The sequence below is a fragment of the Aristolochia californica genome, unplaced genomic scaffold (genome assembly GCF_029961685.1).
Source record: "Aristolochia californica isolate CCGP_79_NKW_82.1479 unplaced genomic scaffold, dmAriCali1.0.hap1 SCAF_2, whole genome shotgun sequence".
Classification (NCBI taxonomy): domain Eukaryota; kingdom Viridiplantae; phylum Streptophyta; class Magnoliopsida; order Piperales; family Aristolochiaceae; genus Aristolochia; species Aristolochia californica.
Window position 1 is genome coordinate 33,410,780 of NW_027181881.1, and position 18,941 is coordinate 33,429,720.

General features: G+C 36.3%; 1 protein-coding gene across 4 annotated transcripts; it reads right to left on the bottom strand.

The window, feature by feature from the left end:
• Positions 1-4,513: 4,513 nt before the first annotated feature.
• LOC137956216 (transcription initiation factor TFIID subunit 9) lies at positions 4,514-13,520 on the bottom strand. 4 transcript variants are annotated; one of them, XM_068803600.1, is made up of 4 exons: positions 13,367-13,517; positions 6,777-7,107; positions 5,976-6,269; positions 4,514-4,840 (listed from the first exon to the last, which is right to left on the bottom strand). In XM_068803600.1, the coding sequence occupies exons 2-3, from the start codon at positions 7,038-7,040 to the stop codon at positions 5,997-5,999; spliced, it is 537 nt and encodes a 178-aa protein (XP_068659701.1). In that variant the 5' UTR covers positions 7,041-7,107; positions 13,367-13,517; the 3' UTR covers positions 4,514-4,840; positions 5,976-5,996. The 4 variants fall into 4 exon arrangements, with proteins under 4 accessions (XP_068659701.1, XP_068659703.1, XP_068659702.1 ...); XM_068803602.1 differs by having other exon boundaries at positions 4,830-4,873; positions 13,367-13,520; XM_068803601.1 differs by lacking the exon at positions 4,514-4,840 and having other exon boundaries at positions 5,818-6,269; positions 6,777-7,150.
• Between the last annotated feature and the right edge of the window lie 5,421 nt (positions 13,521-18,941).

The following is an 18,941-nucleotide window of genomic DNA, read 5'->3' on the forward strand; positions in this document are numbered from 1 at the left end:
TTTAAAACTTTCAAGAACTCAATTCAATACGAGAAGAGAAAATATGGAGAGTGATTCTCATAAATATAGGAATCAGCAAAAGGAAACTTCTAAGAATAAGACTTAAATCAAAAATTTTAGCATGTAAGAGTCAAAAAGACAAAAGTATATGCAGAATTTGAATTCTCAATGTTAGAATATAAAAGCACGATATTGACTTTTACAAAACTTTTTGATGCCAAAACATATTTATGGGATGACTCGCCTTAAGGAAAGCTCTTATATGCACTAGAAGTAGAATCAATGATTGAATTCCATCAAACCCTAAATTAGGGTTTTAATTTTCATATGAGATAAAATAACTTAGAAAGTATAAAAATTTAAGGAGAATAAGTCAAAGGGAGTGGTAAAAAATTTCATGACCATAATATATTCCAAATCTGGCCTCTTTTGAGAAGATTTAAGAGGTTTTCAAAAAATAGAGTTCTTATGGCAATAACGATGGGGGAGGGGGGGGGGGGGGGGGGGAACAATGGGAGGGGGGAGTTGAATTGAGTTTTTGCAAATTAAAGTTGAGTGTACTCGATTTGGCTCTCTTTTAAGCCAAGTGTGTGCTCAAATACATGATTAAAAGAATCACCGCAAAGATTTGGCTAGATTTTAGTTCTAGCACGCTCTTTTATCTAGAATTCAAGGTCCTAGATGAACTTATAAGTTGAAATGTAAAAATATGAGAATAACAAAACTTTACACCCTTTGTTTGATGGAGAGATAACCTTCTCCTTTGAATTCCCCAAGCCTCCAACTTTGACGCATGAAAGAAAAGGATTTGGGGCTTGTATAAAAGTGAAAAGAGAGAATTAGAGAGGAGTTGATGAAAATACATTTTTCTAAGGATTTTTCAAGAACGAATGCTTTGATCAATATGGGTATGCCAATAAATACTCATTGAATTTTCAAAGGCACATTTGGTGGGTTATTTATAAGTTCCCCAAGCCAAACTTACAATTATTTGGCCATTTGTAAGAAGTTGACAACAAAATGATTGATCAATGTAAAGGTATGATTGATAAATCTTGTCTAACTGCTATATTTTTTGTCACTCTTTTGACCAGTTGAACAATGGAATGATTGATCATATTTGTTCGTGGGGTCTGACAAGTTAAGTTGATCAACCTATGCACTTAAATTGATCGATCATGCAATGATCCTACTAGTTGTGCAATACATGAATGATCAATCAATGTCAAGGGTATGATCGATCATGCATTTTGTCCCTCATTGGCATACTTCTCTATGATCGACCAGTTAGATGGTAGAATCGATCATGCTTTATACTTTTTCAATGCTTGGATAAGGTTGATAGATCAGTCTATCGAAAATGATTTATCATCTTTATAACACATTCTGGCTAAGTTATGATAGATCGATCAATTACCCCTGATTGATCAATCATGCTTTATATTTTCAGCTAGTACACATTTTGGATGATCGATCATTGGCAATGATCAATCATGCCAATGCCAAGTTTATATTCTAGGCTTCAAAGCATGATGAAATTGTTTCCTAAGTTATTCTAACATGTTTGTGAGTAGGTATGCATCCATGAAACATGTTATGAATACAACATATCTTATAGCTCCAAAATTTTCAATTGTACCTCAAGTTGAAGAATTGAGACTACTCTCTTACATAAATAGAGTTCTTGAGATTTACTAGATTACTTAGGCTCTAATCTTCAATTCTTCATTTCTTCCCATGTAGGTGTTTCTTCAAGATGACTTCACACATATGTGGAGTTTAAGGTCTTGAGATTCTTGTGCCGGTTCTTTTGCATAAACCATGATGTTTTGTGTCTCTTGAAGGAAATGCATCTGAAATGCTAAATTTGTAATTTTTAGATCAATTAACTTTTGTTATCATCAAAATATAGATGAAAGTCAACACTCGGTCAACATGGGGGATTCCAAAAAACATTAAAAATAAGAAACTCAAATTGAACCTTTAGGAACTCAAGGAGAGATTCTAAAAACACATGGATTATGAATACTAATCTTCATTGAGAGATTTCTCAAAAAAAAACTCAAACTTTTGGAAAACCCTTGGTTGAATTACAACTTTTGGTTGCTTCCTTATATGGCACATGAGTTTTGAGTTCCTCTAGAATTTCATGGAAAAATCTGATCAACTTCAAATTGAACCCTTAGAATCCCTACTCTAATACCATGTTGAATTCTAGGGTTTCATAGTCATTAGGGAAGAAAAAGAAGAAGAAGAATAAGGAAGAGAAGAAGAGAGAAAAGAGCAAGATAGGGAGTAATAAACCAAGAGGATAAAGAGAACTTCAGAGTATGTTGAGGAGCTCCCCCTAAGGCCCAGAATGAGGACAAGCTCCTATAGCATATATTTATATTATGGGGTTAGTTATACATTACATGTATGTCTTTAAGGTTTCTTATGAATAATGCAAGAGAACCAAAGTAACTAACTGAAGATAACAAGTTCACATGACATGTTGTACTCATTTCCTCAACCCACGTAAGGGTACATTTTTTAGACTCCCCCTTAGGTTGTTTTATTCATTTCCTCAACCCACTTAAGGGTACATTTTTTAGACTCACTACTATAGATGAGTTTTGGTTATGGGCATTGATGGGGAAGATCAAACTTGGTTTCACCTACGTTGTTTTGCTTAGGACGATCGACGTGGCCAACAATGTTCAGGCTTATGGTTTACCATTAGGGATAATCATTACTATGATTATGGTATGTAAGGGTATGGACTTTGATCTGGAGGTCTTCTCCCAAAGTAATTGGTCATTGGAGAAGTGAAGGTGGGCAAGTTTGGTTCGAGAAGGTCCGTGGAGAATGGATCCCCAAGCATATCCGAGGAAAGGTACCCCAAGAGGTGGAGTGCTCGGTGGATAAGCCTGGTTCTCATAGGGACCAGACCGACTAGTTTGCATTTATGAAAAAACAAGAGAGGTGAGAGGTTTTCTTAGCTCGAATCGGCTGACTTGGTTAAAAGATGACGTGCATGAGCTAAAGGAAGACTAGAAAGAGAAAAGAAGCTCAGATGGAATTGAAGACTTCTCAGGCATGGATGGACGAACTTTTACACACCATCCTCGCTTGTGTTAACTCTTACACCACCACCACGTCCACTTGATGCATGGAGTCTAGGCTCCATAGTTGTTTTGTCTAGGTTGACATATTGTATTTAATTTCTTTTTCAATACTTTGTACTTGATGTCTTGTAATCATATTTCATCATAATGCAATGAAAATCTTTTTGATAATCTTTCTCTCACTATAATTTTTTGTTTTATCTTAATGAATAATAAAAAAAGGGGAGATAAATAAGCATACTTTAAGGGAGAGTAAAATTTGAAAACTTTCAACTACATCCTTTATGATCAATCTTACACTTAGTTCCATGATCGATCAAATAAAAAACAACAAACCTTCAGCATAAATCATAATTGATCATATTGTATGCTGACAGGCAAGTTTAGAAAGCATGATTGATCATACACCTAGTTACATGATCGCTCATACGAAAACAACAAACCCTCAACATAAAGCATGATGTGCTTTATAGTTTGTTGACCGGCAAGCTCAGAAAGCATGACCGATTAACCCCCTTGGACATGATCTATCATACAGGATGTTGCAGGCAGAATTTATAAAGCATGAGTGACCAGCCTATGTAAGCATTATCGATCAACCAAGGCCAATGTATAAACCATGATTGATGCACATACAGTAGTATGATTGATCATTCGTTTAGCAAACACTTTGATCAATGCTATGATCGACTATAGCAACTCCAAAATATAGTTGTGGGACGAGCAATTGATCGATCAAGGAAAGTTATGATTGATCATCCCTTCTATGTAGTGTTTGTACAAATATCTAAAATGGCTAGTTTCATAAAAAAAAAAGTTATATATAGGGGCTCAAACTTAATCCTGAACAATTAGCAAACTTAAGCTTTCAAGAAAAATATGTTTGGATTGTACCCTTTTATAAGAGAAAATCCTGATTCCTGCCATATCCTTTCAAATCTCCTTGTTCTTGGCATTCCTAATTCCTTCAAAGCTCCAAACACATCATTATTTGTGCCTAAAGTGCTGAAAACTTCAAAATACTATGCATGTGACTATCTTTCAAAAGAAGGTTTAAGTTTTTCGATTTATCTTTTGAATTTTTCACATTTTTCAAAAGATTTTTTGGAACCTTCAATTCTAGAAGGGAGTTACCCACTAGAGATAAAATCTAGTTCTTTGAGAATATTTTTGGGAGAAATTGGGAAGTGTAATTGGGTATTACACAGCTTGTTCAGAATATCTTTTATAATTTTTTGCTAATAGACATATTAGTGAATTTTTCCTGAGTAAAGGTTCTAGGACTGTTATTACCACTAAGGGAACATCAAAAACAAAAAAAAATTGGCCTCTTGTTTGTTATGTGCATCTTTATGTAGTTTCTCAAATTTATTTGAACATCAAGCACTTCATTTTTAATTGTCATTCTCAATTCACCCTTGTCTTGAGACGCCAACTGGGCCTACAAAATCATCACGAGTTTGCAACAAATAGAAATTTTGCTTCAAATCTGTTAAATTCCCTTAAAGTCGTAAGGGAACTTGCACCAAGTAAGCATTTTGCCACAATTGTGTTGTTGTCCCTCTCAATGCCTCAAACTACAAGTTTAGCTTGAATCCCTACCATATTTCAATAGTAAAGTAGCAACAAGTTATTATCTTAGCAAACTACTTTCCGTACCATCTTAGGAGTCGTTGCCGAAATCCAAATCCAAATTTCCTTATCAAGCATCAAGTACAGACTAGATATAAAACCTGTGTCAGTCAACCATGGGAGGTTCCAAGTCACTACACAAACAATTCAAGGCTCAAATCAAGTTCACATGTCAAGATCCAATTAGAGAACCAAACCAGATATAGGACCTCATATAACTGAATTCTTGTAATTTTCCTTGTATTTGCAATCACATCGTTTCTTGAACCAGGTCTCTTTGTTCGTCGACATCAATATAAGGTATTATAGGTATTTAGAATCAACTATTCTATATATCATTTATTACCTATTAATCAGACAATAGAATGAGCAATCAGGTAAATAAAAGTAATAAAAATTAAAAAATCAAAATTTTATAAAACAAATCATATAATTTTATACACAAAAGAACATAAACAATGTTATTCTAATGTACTACAAAATCCTTTAAAAAATACGCTTTAACCATGTTCTATCTCTAATATATACTCACTCAAATAAAATTTATTGAACTACTCTTATGTATAATCTGTTAATTGAGTAACCAAGTACGAAATAACCCTTATCAATTTCCCCTCCATTTAATAAACGATAAACCAGTAATTCTGAATACCAGATCATGTAAAAAAAATTGTTCCCTGTTTTTTTTTTCTGTTTAATAAACGATAAAATAAAAATTGTATAAACAGGTAAAATTGACACCCCTACTCCATAAAATTCATGTCAAGATAAAGGTTTCTCGATGCCGGATTTCTCTTAAAAGCACATGCATATTTTAAAATTTTAAATAATCCGTCTTAAGCATGTTTCACATGTTCTGATCCAATTCTTACATAATTTTAAATAATGCATGATTTATTTCTTCAGTATACTACAGGGATTTCATAAACATTTTTTATTCACATTTTTAATATCGCATGTCCTTAAAATTTTCTCAGCATGCTTACTTTCCATTTTCCTGATGAACTATTACTGTCTCACCCGAGTTTTTTAATATTGCTCGGACACTTGTTTTCCCCCACAATCATTTGGGCGAAAGTACAGAAAAGATGGGCTCTCCCATATTCGCATTTACTTTGAGATTCAGTGGGATAAAAAAGATAACAGTCAAAAAACTTTAAAATCACCATCACCACCCTCTAACAAATATTAAAGTTCTTTGACCTTTAGAACCAGAATGAGACTGAAGAAAGATACCTGATAAATACTAGGATGAGCTTATCTAGGACGCTTTGCCGCAAGGGGGAAAGATACCCTTTGAGGCGGTTGTTGCTGATCTAGTTTTCGCTCTTCTGGAACATTTGCATTTGTGTTTACCCCCTCTTCATCCTCTGTTTCTTCAACTGTTGGGCTCGACTGTTTTCTTGGAATAGCTAGTTGGTAGTTGGGGCTGATCAATGTATCCTGTTCGGGTGGGAGGGGGATTCCGGGACCTCCAATAGATTTAGGCAAAGGAATTTTGTTCCTGTTCCTGGCAAGTTCCAAAAGTACCTGAATAGGAGACCACAAACTTTCCGTCAGCACCACTTATATTATAAAAGTACAGTACATTTAGTCTTAGCAAGAAATGAGTTCATAGCATGGAACAGAAGCGGGACTGCTCGATTTCAGGTTCAAATCGGAGGCAAGCCAGCAGGTGATGTAAGCAAACTCAAAACAAACGAAACTAACCAAAAGAAAAAAAAACTAAAAGCATAGGGGTTCACATATCTAGAGAGCAGGGGTTCCAGATCATCCTCTAGAAATCAAGAATTCTTTTAGTTAAACAGTTAATACTGCCCAGGATAACAAGAAATGTTTTCACACTAGTGAGAAGAAAATTTTGTTAGGGGTCAACCATAGCTCTTCATCAAATTCACAACTGATTTGTTCATGGCATCAGAGCCAGGTTCAGCCTGGGACCAGAGGTTTATTGGCCCACAACTGATGTGTCCCTACTCGTACACAAGATTCTCTGTTAGGCAAGATCGAGGAAGATACAAAGTAAAGTTTGAGTACCTCCCGAGGTGGTGGCTGCGAGAAGCTGCAATTGACCTTGGTCTGGATGGCAAGCTTGACATCATCACAATCAATAGCAGGCTTGCCAGCATGCTCTGAATACACTTGTGCATCTGTCAATATGTCAACAACATAACGGTACCACAGCTCCAAGAATTGATGGATTACACGCGGCTCATACTCACGTATTCCCATTGACTTGAGTAATGACTTCACAATCTTCGCATCTCTAGGCAGCTCATCATCTCCCTCTTCCTTCACCATCTTTCCCTCACTCACCTTGGTTTTCTGTTTCTAATCGCCCTTCCAATGTCGCTGTGGCTGCCCTTCCCTTGCAGAGTTTACACCCAAGGAAGTTGCATTTCAATTGCTATCTAAGTTTTCTCTCAAAAGACAACCCTTTTTCAATAGCAATTTTTTTTTTCAAATTTAAAAATCATTAAAAAGAAGAAAACAACTAATAACAATGCAGAACACGAGTAAGACCGTAGCCAATTTTTATCTTTCCAGTAATATAAGGACTCAGGTAACACATTGTTCATTGAGATGAATGACAGTCCAGTGTTAGAGTTGGTTTTGTGAAGCAATCAGCCAAAACACATTTTCATTTTTACATTATTTTAAAAAAAAAAAAACTTTAATAAAAAGGACAAAAACAAGACAAAATATTGAGCAAAAGATGCTCCAAATTTTCACCAAAATAAACCTCAACGAGTTAAAGCAATTTCGTTTAGAACCTTATCACATGCTCCTAGAACTGAATTTTCCATCAGATCCTAGCCATATACTAACTATCAATAGAACTTTTTTTGAGGACAGAACTGTATGAATACAATTAAACTAGCTCTTCCTGAACTAAAAACGACTAGCCAAGGTAAGAGCTCCAGCTGCCAGTTAAGAGAAAACTGACTAAATAAAGAGGCACTTCATTGCAGACATTCTCAATACAAAAAAGCAACCTTTAGGAAGACAATATATGACTAATACAAAACCCTAATAAAATAATCATAAAGAAATCTCTTATCTGATTATGATGAAAACAACAACTACAAGAAGGTTGTGGAGCTTCCAAATGAGGACAGATACACATCTAGTATTTATGAGGTTCTTTCTTCTCTTTCCTTCAAGAAGCCTATGAGCTGCATCCGATTACATCTTCTTGCCCTTTTAAGTGTTTGCATGTTTCTTTCTTGCCTCTGCTTGTTTGTTCTTCTCTTCCTTTTTCATGTTTGTTTTATCCTTTTTTGGGCCCTTTGTATGTTCTCTGTGGTTACAATTTCAATGCAGTCTTAGAGGAAAAAAAACATACATAATTCTTTATATGTTTCCTGGAACCATACTCTCCATTCTGCCAATAGCGTAGCTGATGTGCTTGTTAAAAAAGGGGTTTCCCATCCTTCCCTATTGATAGGAGGCTCATTTCCTCTTGTACCTTAATGTACTCCTAGTATTTATATTATTTCCTCAGTAACAAAGCTACTTCACCATTTCAAATATATATATATATAAAATAATTTCAATGCAAATCTATCCATATCTGCTGATACATATCTATTGATGTACTCTAGAAAATGAGACATGCTTGCAGTATTCCATTACAAATACATAAGGACCCATTTTTAAGGGTTTCATAGTTTTCCATTCATTTGCATCTACTTAGACATGAAGAGACCAATAAGTCGCCCATAAGTATTCAATAGGCTAGCCCATCCCATTATCACTCTGATTTCCACTTTCAAATATAGATGAATAGACACCCTGTTAAGGAATAGTCCCACATAGATTAGTGAGTACAAAAATCTTGAGTTTATTAGCTGGGAAAGAGGTTTCCTAAGTTGGCTAGTCATTTTGGGATGGGCCTTGGACCCAACTTCATATGGTATTAGAGCAGGCACTCATATGTGGGCCTACACCTAAACTATCCACTTGTAGAGCCACAAAAGAGGGCCAACGGCCTACTCGTGAGGGGGAGTGTTAAGGAATAATCTCACATGGATTAGTGAGTACAAAGATCTTGAGTTTATTAGCTAGGAAAGAGGTTCCCTAAGTTGGCTAGTCATTTTGGGATGGGCCTTAGACCCAACTTCACACACCCATTTACCACTTGAATTAGCAATAAAAATTTAAAATACATATTGTAAATATAATGTGACAAACAATTTCAAATTATAAAAAGCTTTAAATTAAAAGATGTTTCTAGCACTAAATATATTGAAACCAATAATAGTCACCTAAAATTTGCTACACTTACTAATAGCCCATGACTACAATTGTGGATCAGAAACCACATAGACTAAGTAGCAATCCAATGCTTATACACAGATTCAGCTCCTCCAATGCCAACATTCACAAAAAGGCATTTAGACCAAGTAGCATTTTGCCAGTGCTCACTGACAGGATCAAGGGTTTCAGGTCTATCCGTCAAAGTAAAATTAAAAGTTAAATGTTTGGCTCAATGAGGGAAATTAGTCTGTGTAATTTTAGTAGATTTAAGGCCCTGAAGCTTAATTTTAGGATATTTAAATATGGGTATATGTTGGATTTTAATTGTAGTGTTTGTTTTTTTTTTTTTTAGGTTGTTTAGGATATTTCATTAGTGCTGCCTCTAGATGAGCCTCATCATGTGTTAATTCTAGGTCCACTAAATCTCAGCCTTTAGTTTTTAGTTATCACAGCGCTTTAATATGTGCCTTTTACATATTAAGATTAGTGGCCAATTTATTTTATTCATCTATAAAGTCATAAGTCTCTTGTAATCAAATCAACTCATGAAAAAAGAACTACAGCAATTTGCTTTTGGCATTTGGTGTGAATCTTGTGGGAAGCAATTTCCAAAATAAAAAAGCCTAAGCCTTCCTTCTCTCCTCTCTATCTTAAACTCTCTTCTCTAACTTCCTTTCTTTCTCTTTCTTAAATTTCTTACTTCATCTTTATTCACTCTCTGATTATCTTTCCCTTATTTGTAAAAAACCAATTAGAGGTTACTAAAGCAGTAATGGTAGAGCATTCAATAGAAATCACTTTAGTACATTACCATAGCAAGTTACTATAGAGCAAACCTAAACTTTAAGGTTAGTTTTCCTTGCTCTTTGCAGCACTATGTTTCTAACTGCAACATCCTTTTTCTCATTCACACTTCGTTTTATCAGTTTTTGTCCACCTTTATTTCTAAAGGTTTGGTAATTACAAGCAAATTGGGACAGACCTAGCACATCCAACCTCTAAACCTTATCCTCACTAAAATAAAAAAACTTTTCAATCTTTTTTTTTTTTTTTTACCAAAGTTCCCTTTTTATTTGAAGAGTGTGAATTTATTAAAAAAGGAAGAGAGAAGTACAAACTAGGGGGGTCCTCCCGTTACAACAAGGGATTAAAGGGAGGTACCCAATTTAGTCTGACCGACAGCAAAAGTGTTTGCTGCTCTGGGGACATGATTCCAATTACACAGCAAGTTGTAGGCAATATTACAAATGTCTAAAAATACATCCCAATGTCTTTACCGGGGGGGGGGGGGGGGGTGATCTTTGAATTTAGTGCACCGGTCAACCTTGGAGTCACCATGAGCAGCCCAGAGAATCTGACACAAAAGATGATGAAACCAGTAAGAAGGCCCACGAGCTCCACAGAGATGGAGTCAAAGATGCCAAGAGGCCCAGTGTAGGCGGCAAGGAAGAAATCATTATCCAAACAGATGCCACCACCAAAGCCAGCCAGACTTGGACAGCCGGAGGCATTGCCATCAAAGTTTAGCTTGAGGGAGCTAGCAGGAGGGGGTTGCCATTCAACCATAGTGGTAAGCCGGGGGGGCAGCCCTCTGAGCAATCAACCGCTAGTTACTTCTCAAGTGTGTGCCTTGCAGATGGAGGAATTCATTCTTGGTCAAGAGCAAGGTGGACATCTGGCCAGCAATGGCATCAGCAAGGGAGTCGACGTTGGTGAATTTGCAAAGAAAACATTTGTTGTTCCATTCTTTCCAGAGGGACCAGGGTATGAAGCCCATGCAGCTGGAGAGGAGAAGTTTGTTGAGCGTTGGAAGGTGGAAGCCCTGAAGGGATTGGATCATGGAGGGAATATCCCGGGTGGCGCAGGTCTAGAGGCCAATCCGATGCAGTAGGTTAGTCCAGACTCTCCAAGCATAAGGGCAATGTACGAAAACATGGCTGACCAATTCGGCCTTGGCGTTGAAAAGAGGACTTGTAGTGTTTGGACTTGAATTACCACACCGAAGGAGGTTGTCAGTGGTTAGAATTTTTTTTAAGCTGGCTGTCCAAATGAAGAGCCAAGCACGCGAGAGGGCAAATAGGAGCCAGGTATTGGCAGCAGGAAACCGGTTGTTGAGAGTAAGCTGAGGAAACCCAGAAGGAACCACCCGGTTTCGGCAAGCCAGATGTCTGTCAAGGACATGGGACCGGATTTTGACTTGTGACAGGTCTCAAATGAGATCGGAGGCCACTAAAGCCTCAATGTGGGATAAGTCACACCAGAGCTGGAGGTTCCAGTTGCAATTGCCCTCCAAATCCATTTCAAGAGAAAAACAGAGTTTGTTCCAGAGATGGTTCTAATACCAACAGATTCTCTCTGTCTAACATCACTCTAGCCACAAATAGCCCTTCCAATAGATCACCCCCTCATGGATTCAAATGCAAATAAGTGTCATCGCATACGGAATATTAAGTACCTAATCAATATGTCAAAAACTCCAAAAGATGATGCAACCCAAAAAGTTAAGCCTTTTCAACTTATAGTGAACTGATCCCATACCCATGTCCCAAGTTGAGCCTCATTTGACACACAGCATGAATCTTTCACCCAATACTCTGTTTCCTATGTCTTACAAGAAAGAGATATCTTCAAGCAAACTTTTTAATCAAATGGCAATGGTAAAACACCTGTGCCCTTTCTTATCTTCTTACTTCCACTTATAATGTTCACCTACTTGTGGTCACCTTTTGTGTCAAAGGACCCCAACTAAAACAGTAGTCATTCATTAAATATCCTTATTGTAATAAATCCTTTGGATTTCCATACATAAGTTTCAGCTGTTCCGCAGCTTTATTGTCACGTGCATCTTTGATTAATTTCACAAAGCATTCACAAAGATTTATTCTTTTAATCTCCATTGGCAATTTCAACGCCCATGGGAGCTTCTTGATTTAGTAAATCAAACATTTGATTCTTCATCAATTGCTAATAGATCTCATATATTCACATTAATACATCTTCGGTACGAGTCCTACTTGTTCCTCCTCACCATCTATGGTCCATAATAGACTCCTTTTTTTTTCTTTTGAATAAAGAAAAATCAGTACTAGTAACTAAGCAGTTATTAACATTTGTTATGTTGTACACTCCTCAAAACTGTTATAATCATATCAATGGTTCAACACAAAATAGACAGTTGGAAATTTAGCATTTAGCAAATATATGGCAGAAGAAATTAGAGATGCTTGGGTTTTGTATTTAGACAGTACTTATATATAAAAGTTTCTAGTAGACCTAAAGATTTTGAGGATACAGGAAATAGAAGACTTGAACTCATCGAAAGTACACAAAAACTCATAGAAAGAAAATTATAAGACTTCCCGCTATACATAAACAGCAAAGAACAAGTCTTCTAGAAAAACACAGACCTTTTACCAAGACACTTTATTATTGAAGTATTCTTTAGATCAAACATTTGGTAAAACAATTGGATACAGAAATGACAATTTTTATGTGCCATGAAAAGAAATTGTTGTTCAATACTAAGATACAAAATGTTCAACATAACCTCAATATGGCATTTCATAAATGATTACAAACAGATAAGCGAATAATGCTCATCCATCAAAGCAATTAAACTCAAGACACTTAAGAATTGTGGTAACTGTAATCTCGTTCCAACTAGATAGAGATCAAAGACATCAAACAGAAAAGGTTTAACAGGAAATCACAAAAGCAAAAATTTAATTTTTGTAGAAAGAAAAGAGTGTAAGAAAAGCAACAAATGTCACTTGTTTGCATCTCTGTTTACATTGTAAAATGAATTATCATCAATACTCTAAACCTAAGGTAGGAAAAAAAGTTTTCGATTCAGGTACAAGTCTTTCTTTCATCATGCACAAAATTTGACTTATGATTCAATTATATGATAAGGTTGACAGGACGGAAATCGTGAAATTTCAGCAACAAATATAATTCCAGGACCCGGAATGGCTAAACTAGTAATCACGAACAGGAGAAAATACAAATTCAAAAAACAAAGACATCAGAGTTTGCTCTGAAAATGACTAAATCTAGGACTGCTCTCATTAGATTAATGAATAAACCAATGGAAATTGTAGACAACAAATCACAGGACAAACACCAAACAAGTGCGACAACAAAGAGTGATATCGCCAAAAAATCTATCGGGACGTAATATAAAGCAGATAAGATTGATAAATATCATAAAGAGGGAAATTTTCTGATTTCTGTTCCACTTAACTCGACCTCTTGTCGAACTTGTAACATTGGGAAGAGTAATAGCACACTAATGGTGGAGACTAGGGTACCAGTAATCTTACTAGCATTTATTTACTCCTAATTAAATTGGTGAAAGATAATCATACCTTGAAGAACCAAGGAAGCAGAAGCAAACAGCAAGAATGAGAGGAGTACGGACAGCCACCGGCGCTTTTGTTACTCGAAGAGCGAGGGGGAATTGAAAAGGGCGAGAACGGTGAGGAAATCGAGAGAAACCGGTGGGTTTTGGAGACAACAAAGGGGTGTCTTGCTTTAAACGGGAAACCGAGCTAATCCGACCCGATTTTGACAGGTTTTCCCTTCGACCCATGAGCTAGAGGAGTTTGAGAAGACCTGGAGGTTAATCTATGCGATGTATTTTAGAAATGATATATGAGGTTAAAAAAGAAAAAAATATTACTTGTTATATAAATTTAATCTATATATTTTTTTATAATTTTTAATTTCCTGATAGAGATAAAGATAAGGAGAGAAGTTGAGTTTGTCTCAATTTGTAACTCTGAAGCCATGTAAACTCTCTTAGTGATAATATTTATCATGTAAAATTTTATCTCCTTATAACCTATAAATACCTGTATTGATGAATGTAAAACATCGGAAAATTATTCATTTTTCATATTCTATATGGTATCTGAGGTTAGATCTCTCTGATTTCTCCTTTGTAACATCATTGAAGAACCAGAGATGCAACTTTGTTCCTTCCTCTCTGCCATTGTCTAGCTTGTCTAAATCGCCGCCATTAGGTGATCCAACTCCGGGGAAACCTCCGAAAGTCGCCGACAACCGCACTTGAGCCACTGCTCGGCCTCCCGACACCCCGCACCAACAGTCCTGATGAAGGTCCGATATCTCGCCACTACCACTGCCGAGACTCTGCAATCATCAACAGCAGCTCCCCGTCGTCGTCACTTAGCTACCACCGCGGGCTGTCCCACAGTCGCCAGAGTTGGCAGTACCCCACCACCGTGCGCCCTCCTGCAGCCGCCACCATAGGTATTCCCATTCCCTATTCTTCTACCTGTATTTTTCCCCCGACCTTCGGTTTAATCTGAGGTCTGATTTTAATTGAATCCAAGAAGAAGAACCGTGTGCACGTGTGACTCTCACATGTGCGAGTAAAAAAACACTCCATAAGTTGATTTTATACTCATGGTACCTGAAGATACTCAAATCACTATTCCCAATGCCCATGACCCAAACACACCACTTATGGTACTCCACATCCACAATTCGATCAAACTCACCTCTACCAATTATTTTAGCTAGAAACTTAAGACAAAAGTTATACTTTTTGGTTATGATCTCATCAAGTTTGTTTATGGTTTTTATCATGTGCCTTTAGCCACAAAAATGGTCAATAGCTGCTCCCAATCCTGAATACACTACATTGCTTCGTCTAAATAAACTATTTTTTTGTGCTCTTATTGATTCTCTCATTCCGTCTCTTATTCCACTTATCACTCAATCAAGAACCTCTTAAACAAAAATCATATGTATTTGATACTTTTTTTTCTGATTTAATTTTATTAATGAATTTTTTTTTGGCAAACAGATTAAGACACTCTATTTTGATGATGGGAGGAATATAAAGCAATGTCCTCTTTTTTTGCGACCAATGACATTTCTCATCTTATGTCTCCTCCCAATTCACCTAAACACAATGGGTATTCTAAACAACGACATCGTCATATTGTCGAAAAAGGTTTGTCTCTTCTTTCTCATGCCTCCATACCTCTCTCTTAATGGTCATATGCCTTCTCCACTACTGTCTGTCTCATCGACCGTCTACCTACACCCACACTTAGTCTTCTTGCACCATATGCTAAACTTTTTGGCAACCCTCCTAACTACTCTAAACTTCGTAGTTTTGGTTGTCTTTGTTATCCGTGGCTCGAGCCATACTCCTCTCCAAACTCACTCCATGTTCTTCTCCTTGTGTGTTTCTAGGATACTCTAACCTCTCGTCTTTATGTGTTGCGTCATGTTAATTCGTTGAGTCTATCATCCCCTTCACTTCACTTCAGTATAATCTTGATTGTCCCTCGTCTGACACACTCTCTCACTGGTGTTCATTTGTGTCCTTCCTCCCGGTAACTGGCACATCATCTACAACTTCCTGCATCTTCCGAAAGCTAAACCTAACAGCCCAGGTTCCTCCATCTGCCAATTGTGAACCACAACCGTAACTTAAGTTCTCACCGATGGCGTTAAGCTATATCTGATAAGTATGATACTCTTGTTTGGAATGGGACATGGGAACTTGTTCCCTCAGATCCCTCATAGAATCTGGTTGGTTGCAAATGGATTTTTTGTACTAAATATCTTTCTGATGGCTCTATTGACAAGTATAAGACTCGTTTAGTTGCCAAAGGGTTTCACCAGAGCCCTGGGGTTGATTATCGTGAAACCTTTAGTCCTATTGCTAAACCTACCACTATTCGCATTGTTCTTACCCTTGCAGTAAGTCATAGTTGGTTGCTTCGACAACTTAATGTTAATAATATTTTTTCCAAGGTACTATCTGAGAACGTCTTTATGACACAACCACTATGCTTCAATGATCGTGACAATCCCAATTATGTCTGCACACTTTGCAAGGCCCTCTACAGTCTCAAGCAAGCACCTCATGCTTGGTATCATGAGTTGCGCCAATTTCTCATTACCTCGGACTTCAACAACTCTCATGTAGACTCTTCTCTATTTATCTTTCACACAGATTCAGTTGTGCTGTATATTTTGGTCTATGTTGATGACATCATTATTACAGGAAACAATGATCATGTTATGACAACGTTCGTCCACCTACTTGCTCAGAAATTCTCACTCAAGGATCTTGGCTTCTTGACTTATTTTCTTGGTATTGAAGGTGTTCCTTATTCTCAAGGCCTACTTTTGTCTCAATGTCGATATATCTCTAATCTCCTTGCTCACACATGCATGAAAAATACAAAGCATGTAGTTACAGCGCTTGTCACATCATCTACACTCACGCTTCAGTTTGGCACGATACTCTCTAATGCATTTGAATATCAGACTGTTATTGGGAGTCTGCAATATTTGTCTCTTACTCGCTCTGACATTGCTTATGTGGTAAATAAGTTATCCTAGTTTATGCATTGCCCTACTACTAATCACGGGGATATTGTCAAGCACTTGTTATGCTATCTCCATAGGACTTTGGATCATGGTATCCTACTACATCGACAATCTTTTTTGTCTCTTCATGCGTTCTCTGATGCTGATTGGGCAGGTAACAAGGATGATTTCATTTCAATTGTGCATATATTATTTACATAGGTCACAATCCTATCTCTTGGAGTTCTAAGAAGCAACGAATTGTGGCTCAATCCTCTACTGAGATAGAATATTGATTTGTTGCAACCACTTCAGCTGAGATCCGTTGGATCTGCTCTCTTCTCACTGAACTTGGTGTTTTTATTCTGTGACAACCAATACTTTATTGTGACGATATCAATGTTATAAATATGTTCTCCAATCCAGTCTTTCACTCGTGCATGAAACATGTAACTTTAGATTACCACTTCATTCAAGAACAAGTTTGTCTCCTCTACTGACCAATTAGCAGATGCTCTCACTAAACCGCTTTCCCAAACACGCTTCTCTTGTTGAAGACCAAGATTGGACTCTCCTCTCAGAGCTCCTTCTTGTGGGGGCATGATAGAGATAAAGATGAGGATGAGAGAAATTAAGATTGTTTCAACTTGTAACTCTAAAATCATGTAAACTCTCATAGTGATAATGTTTATCATATAAAATTCTATCTCTTTGTAACCTATAAATACCAGTATTGATGAATGTAAAACATCGAAAATTATTCATTCTTCATATTCTATACTTCCTTTGGTGAATTTGAGTTTAATTCGTTTTTAAACCATTAGAGATTTTTGTACATATAGTTTAAGAACCTGATCTATGGCACAAGTAGATATAGTTATGCGAACTTGATTTATGCCACAAGTAAATTATGGTTATGTAATGTCTTTGTCTTTCTTAGATTACAAGTGTTACATTTTACAAAGTTATATTTGCAGAGTGGTGGTAAGTAGCTCCAGCTAGATGTTATTCTCCTTTCCATTCAGACTCTAATGAACACAATCACGTGCTCCATACAACAACTTGAATTTGGGTTGTTATCATAGAGAGGGACAAAGAGGAGAGGCTTGCCATCCCAGGTTATATACGTCATAAAGTTTTTTAACTTGTGACATTGAAGTCTACTTTGTACTTTCTATGCTTGAATTATTCCATTTTCTAGAGCCCACTTTCTAGGTTTGTATTCCATTTCAATTTATTTGCCTCATTATTATTCTAATAAACAGGTAAATAAATGTGAAATTAATAAAAATAAAAATATTCACATAAACATAAAAAAATCCTTAAAAAGGTTATTAAGACTATTAATCTTCATCTTTTTTTAGGAAAAATTAGGGCAACATCTTCTGATTTATTCAATTGATGCTATTCTATTCTAGTCATACAATAATCAATTAGTAAGTACGAAATAGCTATTACCCGATTTCATTCTATTTAATAAACAATGATTATTCCATTCTTGTTCTATTTAGCAAAAAGTGAATTCTGGGTAAGTGAGGGCGGTAGTGCACTTGGAAAGTAGATCACACCTATGGGAAGAAAAAGTGAAACTGGAATTCCATTTTCCCAATTGATCTACTTTTCCTATAAAATGTAATTTTTTGTGTTAGTGCACGTTCTAGAAAGTGCAATGACGGTTTTTTTTTTCGTTTTGTTGAAGCCTTATAGAAAGAGTAAATGGAATTCATTAACAACTAGGTTACCTTTAAATATGAACGTAATGATAATAGGCTCTCGCTATTATTTTTAAATGTTTTTCTTGACTTATATACTAAACTATATATAGAAAAATCAAGAAAGGACATTAGCAGAAAGGTTTGTGATATTTTATGTAAAATTATTGAAGTATCCTTATCATTAAAACTAAGAAACCATATAACTTCAAAACATATAGTTGTTACATAAAATTACCAAAATAGCCCTAACATCAATTTTTTAGAATTTAGGATTCCATATTGATCCTGAGTCAAAGAGGGAGAGAAGAAGAAGAAGAAGAAGAAGAAGGAGAGGAGGAAGTGAAAAAAGAGAGATAGGAGAGAGAGTTTAGAGATCAAATTCCAAGGGAAGGGAGAGGAGAGTTTGGACGAGATTGAGAAATGAGGTAAGAATTTAATGTTCAACCTCTTTGTCAAGGGCCTCTAGTTATGATTTTACAGTGCCCATAGGGCTACAACATTACAAGAGAAGAGACATAAATAGACAAGGAATTACATCTTTATGCCATCTTTATGAGAAGTTTTCATATTTTCCAATATGCTACCACTTGCGCGTGTGAACTTTCTTCCTTGGACGTGTGGGCTTGAGTTCATCTTCTAACACTCCGCCTCAAGCTGGAGGAGAGAAAACATCATAAATACCTAACTTGCCACATGTAAAGGATAGTATCTTAAACATAACTGGTTTAGTAATAATATATGTTATTTGCTCTTGTGATGAAACATATTTGAGGGAGATGATACCCGCTTGAAATTTCTCCCGTATAAAGTGGTTGTCCACCTCAATGTGTTTGGTTCTTTCATAGAACACCAAATTCGAAATTATATGAAT